The sequence below is a fragment of the Columba livia genome, chromosome 16 (genome assembly GCF_036013475.1).
Source record: "Columba livia isolate bColLiv1 breed racing homer chromosome 16, bColLiv1.pat.W.v2, whole genome shotgun sequence".
Lineage (NCBI taxonomy): Eukaryota > Metazoa > Chordata > Aves > Columbiformes > Columbidae > Columba > Columba livia.
In genome coordinates this window covers 13,245,739-13,256,116 of record NC_088617.1, presented here as the reverse complement: position 1 = coordinate 13,256,116, position 10,378 = coordinate 13,245,739, and the positions used below count along the sequence as shown (strand labels likewise).

At 52.5% G+C, this 10,378-nt stretch overlaps 1 protein-coding gene across 1 annotated transcript; it reads left to right on the top strand.

Moving 5' to 3' along the window:
• Positions 1-6,179: 6,179 nt before the first annotated feature.
• Positions 6,180-7,944, top strand: CEBPB (CCAAT enhancer binding protein beta). The gene has a single exon (XM_021283779.2). It carries the CDS (start codon positions 6,435-6,437, stop codon positions 7,419-7,421), a length of 987 nt encoding a protein of 328 aa, XP_021139454.2. The 5' UTR covers positions 6,180-6,434; the 3' UTR covers positions 7,422-7,944.
• Positions 7,945-10,378: the final 2,434 nt, after the last annotated feature.

The following is a 10,378-nucleotide window of genomic DNA, read 5'->3' as shown; positions in this document are numbered from 1 at the left end:
GGACACCGAGGAACGAGGGGTCCCTACCGGCCAGCGGCGCTCATCCGTGTCCCTGGTGCGGAGAAGCCACCAGCTCCCTCTACTCCACAAAACAACCTTGGTAATGCGCGGCCCGACCCGCCGCCGGGGCTGCGCGATCCCGACCCCGTTCCCGCCCCCTCCCGCCCCCGGCCCCGCCCCGCCCCGCCCGTTCCCGCCCCGGCCCGGTCCCTTCGCGCGCCGCTAGGTGGCGCTCCAGGCCCGGTGACGGCGGCGCGGGCGGGAGATGCTGCAGAGCCTGACGCGTGTGACACCCCCAGCCTGCGACGCCCGCAGCCTGCGACACCGCCGTGCCCGTCACAGCCGCGCCCCGCCAGCGGCCCCGCCGGAGCCACCCGGGGACGGCGCAGCGGCGCCCGCGGGAAAACCTTCCAGGCGTCCCCTGCAGAGCCCGTTTGCCGATGAGTTAGGGCAGATGTCACCCCAACAACAAGGGTTTGCACATTCACAAAAGTCACCATCTGGCCTTTACCGGCCTCCTGCCAGCAGCGGCTGCAGCCTCAGCGGTGTGTTCGGGAGGAGAAGGGGCAGACACAGCACAGAAAGCGCTGCCAGTGGCTTCAGCTGGCCCAGTTCCAGCTGCTGCTTCACCTGCTCACTCACCCCAGTCGCACCACCGCACCTCTGGTTTTCTATACGCTTCCCCTCGGTTCCTGCGAGCCGCCCAGCAAGGCTGGCCCGTCAGCGCAGAGCAGCGCTCACACTCACGGCTCTGCCTGCTCCCCTTGCTTGGGCAATTCTGGTCTGTTCTCGAGCCAGGAGGCACCGAGGGAGCAGAAACTGGCTGCAGCTCCCTCGCTGGACTCTCTCTGGCATGGGAAAGTGTCAGTGGGTGGAAGAGCTGGAATGGCCACTCCTACGGCTCCCGTCCAAAGCCAGAAATGCAAAGATAGGGAACTGACAGGGACCAAGGGTGAGGTATGTGGGGGACGGTGTGCTGTGGCTCCCCCCGCCTGGTACCCCTTCCACCAAGCGGGCTGCCAGGTGACAGACCAGCCCAGGGGCTGTTCTCATGTGCCAGCACTCGCAACCAACAAGTCCCAACTGCTCCCTGGCAGCCCCGCTTTCCCCATGGTGCTTGACACGAGATGAGAGCAGAGGGAAGAAAAAGTATTTGCACAGTCTAGAGCATAGGCCTTTAATGCTTTTAATGAAGAAAAATCTTTTAATCTTTCACTTAAGACCACTCTCCTGTCACTCTAACACCTCCCTTGATCTCTGTTGCCCCTGGCAATACACACCATGCAGTTCCAGCCACCTGTCCTGCAGCCTCAGCACCTTTCAATAGTTCTTGTCTTTTAGAAACTTCCTAAATGAACTACCGAGTTCTGTTACTGGGAACTTCTGACACTTGGCAGGGTATCCTGGAAGGGTAGGATTCCTGTTCCCCCGATGGATCTTTTGAAAGCCTGGATATGCCAGAAAAAAAGCATTAATACATGACGTGCAACAAATTATTCCAAGTAGGAGGCTACAATTGCCTAGGAAATGTCAGGCAACTATGAAGAACTTCTGGAAAGTTAGCGGACAGCAACTTTTCTGCCCTTTTTTTGGGATACAAGGGAACAGGCTACTCAGAAAATACATGGTCACCTCTTACTGCCCCTGCTCACACAGTCAGCCCACATCTTGCCAGCCAAGCGCCTTCAGCACGGCCTTTCTCTGCAGCACAGGACTGGAGACTGTAGCTTCTGCTTCGTCACCATTCCCTTCCAGGGCGCTTGTGTGCACTCTGACTCTCCCTCCTTTTCTTTCTTTTGCACGGCCACAGCGTGGGTGCTCTGACCTGCAACTTGCTCTGGAAAATTTTCGGTCTGGTGGGGGAAGGTATTTGGCTCATGTTGTCCCACCGGCTGGAGGCAGCAGTGCCCATCTCCAGGTGTCGTCCCTGCAGCACTGGGTAGGGCAAAGAGCAACGTGTAGATAAAGTGGGATTGAGCAACCCAGCACTGCAAAGGCCAAGCATGCTAGGTCAGAGGTGAGCAGAAAACCAGCAGAAGACCAACAAATACCCGAGCATCACCATGTCACATGGAAACAAGGGGTGAGGGGGGAGGACTCTGGTCTGTAACAAAAGAACCGAAGGAGGCCAGGAGACACGGCTGGCAGCCGCCCGGGGAGCCGCCTGCCACTGGAGACTGAGGGCGCAGTATCACAGCTGCGGCTTCGGAAGAGAGGAAAGCATGTGGCAATCGCTTCTTATGTTAAAATGAGGCAAAGTCTTGAGCCTGGTCTAAAAGCTGGGGGAGACAGAAGGAGAGCCAGCTTCTCTCCGAGTTGAGACATTGTCCCTGCCTGACATTTCGTAAGTGCAGCTTTTTTTACAGCGGAGAATGGCAAGTGGAAAGCAATAGATTGAAATCTGGCCTCTGCCAGGTACAGCTTGTGAGTTGTTGTTGGCGTACGGCGTGCGGCTGTATTAAGAGGGACCTGGGGCTAGGAAGAAGAAAAAAGAGAGTGCGCAACATGCTCAGAAATAAATTTCAATTTTACTTCTCTGTTTTGCTGCCTTTATTGCAACATTGCTGCACTTAAGTCAGTCTTTCAGGCAAGGTCCCCTCCCACCCCCCAGAGACCTTCCCATGCCACCTCTGTGCTCTGTCCCAGCCTGCCCGCTGGCATGGACACTGCTCTGGAACCCCTCCTGTTCTCGTTAGCTCATCTCCAATGCAGTACCTATAGCATCTTCCTCATTCACGCAACTGCCAAATTCTGGCATTAATTTCTTTCCTCTTTGCCCCGTTCTGCCCCTTCATGTTGTTTTACAGTGCAGGTCTATGGGTGAGCAGCTGTGTCCACACAGGGTTCAGCGTGACGCAGCTCTGACCTTGCTGAGCCGCTGAGACCTACTGCAAGGAAATAATACAGGAGACAAGTCCACAGCAAGAAGCATCAGAAATTACAGACAACCTTTCCTAGAATATGATCCTCAGTCCACAGACCTTCCTATAAACGCTTCAGTGTTTGAGCCATCACCATTACACTAATAGCATCTCCCCAAAGCTGGTGTCCTTCCAGGGACAACTGCTGCAGGCCTGGAGCGCATGAACTGGAGAGCTTGCAAGAAATCCTGGAAAAGGCAGCAATTTCCAGGAAGAAAATGCCTCTACAATGGTTTATTGTAGGTCTGAGCCTGGAGCTGGAAAGTTGTGGCTTCTACAGTACAACAGGGAAACTGGAAAGCAGAATTTAATTATTGACAGAAATGAGCAGTGAGGATGAGATTCTTCCCTCCACCTTTTCACCATCCTGGTATCCTCCTGTTACCCTCCCAGTCCCCTATATTGTTTCAAACATGAATGTAGAGGAATCTGGGTTCTATTGCATCAGATTTTTTTTTTTTTTTTCTGCTCAAAAATGTTGATATCTTTACTAAGTAATTTGGGAGTTATGTCGTCTTCTTCCTCGGCTGACTAGTTCTGAAAAAGAGAAATCATGAAATCACTATAAAGAAGGTGCTTTTCACTGAAGTGCTGCCTTTCTGTTGAAAGTCGCTGTTGGAGCCACGCTCCGGAGGGCTGCTGCCCGCGGGTTCCCCGGATCCCTTCACCTGGCATGTCTGCATGTCTTTTCCTATCCAAAGCGTCTTTCTGAGGAGGTTTTCCAGGCTGATTATTAGCAGCCTTGGCACCTCTCTCCAGGCTAAGCCGTGGTACTTGCAGGGCCAGAGCTTGGTGTGCCCAGACCTCCACCCGTCCTCCGTGCTGCGAGCCTCGCTCTGCACCTGTTCCCGTTTCTAAACCCCCATTTCTGGCCATGCATTTGTTATGACAAGTGCGGAAACGATTTTAAAGAGACCAGAGTTAGCTCAAAACCTGCTTGCCGAATGCTAGGGGTTTGGATATGTGGTTAGTCCCGCCAACAAGGTTCCCATGAGAAGCTGAGAACGGATGTTGGCTTCGTGAGAGTGGATGTTGGGATTTGAGGTGAGCTGGAGGAAGTTTAAAGAGATGCAGGTACAGCAGGGAGGTGAGGGGGGAGAAGGGAAGGAGGGGACACGCCAGCATCCAACCTCAATTACCACCCTGGCTGACGTGTGATCTCGGTGACTATGGGATTACTCAGCACTGGCCTGGAAAGGAGGTGTGGGCCACACCATCCCTGATATAATCTGTTTCACATGATGGTTGCACAGACATTTTATTTTGCTAGGGAAGATCAGCCCGAGTAGGAGGACAACTTCATGCTGCAGAGCAGCAGAGAGTAGGGCAGAACTCTGAAGGCGGCAAATTTAGATCTCAAAAAATATATTGAAAAATTGTCCAGGAAATTTACCAACTAGTTTTAGCGTCCTGTTCTAGCCAATGGCTCTGGCAAGCTGGAGACCTATTGGGGTAATGCCAAGAAATCCTAACCATGCATTTCAGCAGGCCACAACGGCAGGAGACCTTCTGCTTGTGGGTCTCCGAGACGTTTCGGAGGTAGGAAGCACATGAGACCAATTTTCAAGACTTCAGTTGCAAAGGCCAGTTAGGGCAGCCGCTGGATGCAACTGCCAGATCAGAATGCAGGATAAAGACGCAGAATGAGGGAGTAAACAGACAGAAGAACAAGCCCTGGCTCACAGCAACTTGCCAGTATTTGCACCCAATACAGATGTTTGTATTTATGAAGGTATGGGCTCCAACTACAACCTCCAGCCCCAGCTCTCTGGCCAGGCCCAGCTCCAATTTAATCTCTGGTGCATGCACCAAAGATTAACTTGGTAGATAAAGATGGAACTAGAAATATTTGAAGCCTGAAAACCTGTTAGAGTGCTTTTGTTATGGAAAGAAGAAATCCTTTTAAAACATGAAAAGAAAAAGCAAATGAAAAAAAAAAAAAAATAAAGTCGTATGATCCACTGGCTGATTCTTGAATTCTTCCTCTTTTCAAAGTTTTGAGGTTTGAACATTATGGACAGTTGACTGTTTGAATCGTATAATGCAATACCTGTTCCTCTGGCTTAACGTTACAATATTTCCCACACCGCAGGATTGCTTCACATTATTCTAAGAGGCAGTGTCATTTTCCCTGCAGTGCTAGGTCTTCTTTACTGAGGCAAAGGACACTCCTACTTCCTTTAATTATATGTTTTGTTTTAAATTAATGTCCTTTATTCTGGGGATGAATCACCAGCTTGTAGACAGGTAAATGTGGGAGTAAGAGAGTGAAAATTTAAGTTTGATTCCCAAGGTGGGTGTCTTCAATTAAAACGGACATCAAGACTCAGTCTTCCTTCCCAAACTTACCCCACAATTCGAAAAACATTTGCATTCCATGTTTTTATGCACGTATCTCACTTTCCTTCTGAATCATGTCACATTCGGTCTCCTCTGGTTTCAGCGCACAGATTCCCTATCGCTTGTGTACCCTGACAGTTGCACCATATCATGTAAAGTAAATACACCAAGACAAACTTTAAGGCCATCATCCCCGCATGAAGAGACGGGGAGGGGAGCAGGGTTTGCTGGGCTCCCTGGCTGCCTGCAGCCGCAAGAAGGAGGCCTGGAGCAGCACCGTGCCCACTCCACTCGCTGCTGTACAGCTCTCCACAGATCCCTATGGACAGCTCTGCTCGCCAGTGGAATATACTTAGCCAAGCACTGGACGGAGAATAACGGGATCTGTCTTTTATTTGCAGCTTTCTCCCCTGCCTTGGCAAAAGGACTTGGAAAAATCGCTCCTGCCTCGATTTCCCCAGGGGTAAAACGTGCCCCAGGCAGGATCTGTGCCCCAGGCGGGATCCGTGCCCCAGGCGGGATCCGTGCCCACCTCCGCACGGCACCGTCAGCCCCAGCACCAAAGTCCCGCTCTCGGGTGAGAAGCCGGAGCCCGGGCTGGCACACAGGCGGCAGCACCGCCCCGTCCCCCGTGTCCCCGCGGCCCCCCGGGCTGAGCGCGGCCCCTGCCCCGTCCCCGCTGCCCCGCACCTGCGGGCCCTGCCGCCCGCTGCCCTCCTGCCCGGCAGAGCCCGGCTTTATTGCGGCCGGCTCGGCGGGGCACCGCACCGGCACACCCGCCCCGGGTGCCTCCTCCGGGGCCGGGGCCAGCACTTACCGAGCGTGCAGCGTGGCAGGCGGCCAGGCGGTGACGCGCCTGTTGCTATGGGATCCACCGCCCCTATAAATAACTGAGGAAAGGAACTTTCCTAAGTCAGAGACTTTAGGACACGGGACCCAGAACCAGATGGTCCGGAGGAGCCGCGCCAGCTCCCGCCGCAGCAGCCGGAGCGGTGAAGCCCCGCGGCGCCGCAGGAGCTGATCCGGCCCAGGTGGGCAGCGCAGCCGGGGCCGTGCCCAGCGCCAGGGACTGAGGCAGGGTCCGGACCCCCCCACCGCAACGGCGGCAGCTTGATCCTCTGCCGGGGGGGGCCCCTGCGTCGTTTTCTCCTCCCTGCATCCCCCTTTGCTTTCATGCAACGCCTGGTGGCCTGGGACGCAGCATGCCTCCCCATCCAGCCGCCCGCCTTTAAATCCATGGAAGTGGCTAATTTCTATTACGAGGCGGACTGTCTGGCTGCTCTCAACAAGCTGCACCCGCGGGCGGCCGGGGGCCGCTCCATGACCGAGCTCACCGTAGGGGACCACGAGCGAGCCATCGACTTCAGCCCCTACCTGGACCCCTTGGCATCCCAGCCGCCGGCCCAGCCGCCTCCTCCCGCAGCAGCAGCAGGGGGCAACTTTGAGCCTCCCTGCAGCAGCGGCGCCGGCCAAGATTTCCTTTCCGATCTCTTCGCCGAGGACTATAAAGGCAGCGGCGGGAGCAAGAAACCCGACTACACCTACATCAGCCTCGCCCGGCACAGCCACCCCTGCGCCAGCCAGAGCCACAAGCCGGGGGGGCTGCCGGGCTGCTTCCCGCCCCAGATCGTGGAAACCAAAGTGGAGCCGGTCTTCGAGACCCTGGACTCTTGCAAAGGGCCCCGTAAGGAAGAAGGGGGAGCCGGGCCGGGACCGGGGGGCATGTCCTCACCCTACGGCAGCACCGTGCGCTCCTACCTGGGTTATCAGTCGGTGCCGAGCGGCAGCAGCGGGAACCTGTCCACCTCGTCCTCCTCCAGCCCCCCCGGCACCCCCAACCCCTCCGAGTCCTCCAAGTCCGCCGGCGGCGGCGGGGGCTACTCCGCCCCCCCGGCGGGCAAGAACAAGCCCAAGAAGTGCGTGGACAAGCACAGCGACGAGTACAAGCTCCGCCGGGAGAGGAACAACATCGCGGTGCGCAAGAGCCGCGACAAAGCGAAAATGCGCAACCTGGAGACGCAGCACAAAGTCTTGGAACTGACGGCCGAGAACGAGCGGCTGCAGAAGAAGGTGGAGCAGCTCTCCCGGGAGCTGAGCACCCTCAGGAACTTGTTCAAACAGCTGCCCGAGCCCCTGCTCGCCTCCTCGCCTCGCTGCTGACCCCCGGCCGGGCGGAGCCGCCGGTCCCCGCGCTGCTCAGCGCTTCTGTCGGGCCGGGGCGCGGGGGGAGCCCGGGGACGGGTTGGTTGGTTTGGTTTTTACTTTTTGTTGTTGGTTTGGTTTTTTTTTTGGTCTTTATTTACATGTTGGCGGAAGGTCCCTCCGCCGCGCGGGGACCCCAGCGGGGCCGGGGCTGCGACCGGGGGCTGTCCCGGGGGCCCCGGGCGGGCTCCGCAGGCTGCTGGGCGCTGGGTTATTTAAAAGAGCGAGAGGAGAGCAAGGGCGAAGTGATGCAATCCTTTAAGCATGGCTGGGAATGCTGTGTACATGATGCAATCTCGTGTAACTGTCAGTCATGAATTGAGTAATCTGTTAAAGATGTTCCTACAGTTTTTTTTTTATTATAAAGAATAATCTATTTCTATAAGAAAATACATATGTATATTTTGGGATCTATGCATTCTTGCTACATTTGAAGCATTAATGAACAATTTTAATAAACTTTATGACTAGGTTAAAAAAAGCAGCTTGTTTTGTTTTGAAGGCATGTTTAAAGTTAGATTACATGCAGGGTTGAACTTTTAGCTGAATCTGGCTCAACGCTGTGATCAGGGATCAGGATTTCTATTGGTCTCTTGAACTTTCTCTGTGACTCAGAGAAAGGAAAAACAAAAACAAAAACAAAACCCCCAAGAGAAACCCAGCAAAGAGCAGAGCTGGAAGCTTTAGCCAGTTCTTGTTGCCTCATTGTATTTCCTCTAATCACTTGCTTTAGCTGCCGCTTGGGTGTTGTTGGGGAGGAGGTGTTTGTTTTGGGGTTTTTTTTGCACTTCTTGCTGTTCCGAACGTGTAGAGCGAGATGTGCTATCCAAACCATGACCAATCTTTGGCAAGTAACGCCACGTCTGAAGTTGGAGGGAGGAAGAAAAAATAAGGGAGGAAGCCTGAAATGAGTGTTTTTCTTTACCGAGTTTCTATTCTCTAAGTTATGATTCAGCATTTCTTATGTTTGTAGTTTACAGGAATAAACATGAGAAAGTAGCATTTCTGTCGGATGTCGGTAATTTTGGTCATTGCTCAGGAAGCTCTCATGAAACCCGGCCAGGTGAGAGGCATGTGAACAACTCCCTTATCTTTGCCTTGAGACATTTCTCTAAAGCTGCAGTCAGAGTTTCTCTGCTGAGAGGTGTTTGTTTCTGTGTGCATGTGTGTTTGTTGGGGGCACAAACCAGATCCGGGGGGGTGGCAGAGGAGGAGGAGTTTGTAGAGGCCATAGCTTTGTTTTTGACGGAGCTGGGGCTCTGCCTGCCATGGAACACGCCGGTCGGGCCGGGTCCTGTCCCCGCTGGACGCTGCTGTGTCCGGTCTGTGAGAAGTGAACAGTCTCAAGCTGGTTACGTGGAGCAGTTGGGCAAATGATCGGCTCTTACTCAGCATTTTCCATATTCCTCTCGGGCCAAATTGAAGTGTTAAGTTTTCAGATCCAGATTCCTGGTGCCCCAGAAGAGAAACTCCTTAATCATCTATGCTCTGTTTGACAGCTGAACACAGGAAGGGTTTTCAGTATTAAGATAGTGGACTTGAATTTGCTGCTGTACATTCCAATACAAACAGATTGCAGAAGGACAAATATTCAATTTGTTGCTTATTTCTAGTGTTTCTTTAAGCAAAGTGTGTTTTCTTCTTTAAGAAGCGTTCTGCTTTTTAGACACTGAAGCTCATAGCCTCTTGCAGGGGAATCTCCCAGAGCTCTTATGAAATGGGTTACGCGCTCCCTGTTCCCGCAGTGCCTCCGTAGCTCCTGCCAGGAGCTGGGAAGCAGTAAGTAGCGGAGTGTTAGTCCTGCTACAGATTTCACCCATCTGCTTTTTAATTTGTACAGTGCAGTTAAGTTGTTTTTATGAGACCCTAAGAATAGATTTTCTTGGGTGAGCTAGCTCCTGCACCAGCATGACTCAAGTTCTTGCAGGCAAGATAGACTTTAGATCTTGTCTTGACTGTCCCTCGTGACGATGATTACTCCAGCCTCCTGTGGCTGTTTGTTCTACTATTCTTCTAGTTACGAAACTTATCCACATCGTTAGATCCTATTTTCTTCTTGTGCTGTAGGCCATGTAATGTTACCCAAACTTAAAAGCAGCGTTCCCAGTCAGAACCCAGTGCTGCTGAGGGTGGAATTGCTTGGGGACTGAAGATGTCCTCAGATACATTTTTCTTTCTCTCTTTCTTTCTCTCTTTCTTTCATTCTTTCTTTCGTTCTTTCTTTCGTTCTTTCTCTCTCTCTCTTTCTCTCTTTCTCTTTCTCTCTTTCTTTCTCTCTTTCTCTCTTTCTTCGTCTCTTTCTTTCTTCATCTCTTTCTTTCTTCCTCTCTTTCTTTCTTCCTCTCTCTTTCTTTCTTCCTCTCTTTCTTTTCTTTCTTTCTCTCTTTCTTCCTCTCTTTCCTCTCTTTCTCTCTTTCCCTCTCTCCGTCTCTCCTTCCCTCCCTCCCTCCTTCCTCCCCACAGAAGGTCAGTTTGTGGGGGCTGGAAGGCAGGGTAGATTGAAAGATAACATGTACTAAAGGTATTTATATTTGTTTAAATTATAGTCCAGTTTTGGAGACAGAGCTCTACCAGGCATGAATCAGCTAATCCCCGTCCTTAAACTTTGCCTGCCACAGTTCAGGAGAGCCAGTGTAGAGTTGCTGCAATTTAAAGAACGATGTTTAAATTACTGCTGTATTCCAATTTGTCTCTTCATTAGGATTACAGATTTCTTGTTCAGGAAGAAACCTGTGCAGTGATTAGTTTTTGTCAGAAAGATGCAAATACAGACAGAAAAACCATGGACACGGATGCACCAATTTTATACCAGTCTCAGAAGGAAAAACAATTCCAGAATCCTTCATTCGTAATCGTGTATTACCCACATAACTTACATTTTAGGAGCTTTGTGGTGCTATTAAATGCATGAAGGT

Excerpts from the sequence above, each read along its gene's own strand:
- CEBPB (XM_021283779.2), top strand. The coding sequence starts at position 6,435 with ATGCAACGCCTGGTGGCCTGGGACGCAGCATGCCTCCCCATCCAGCCG.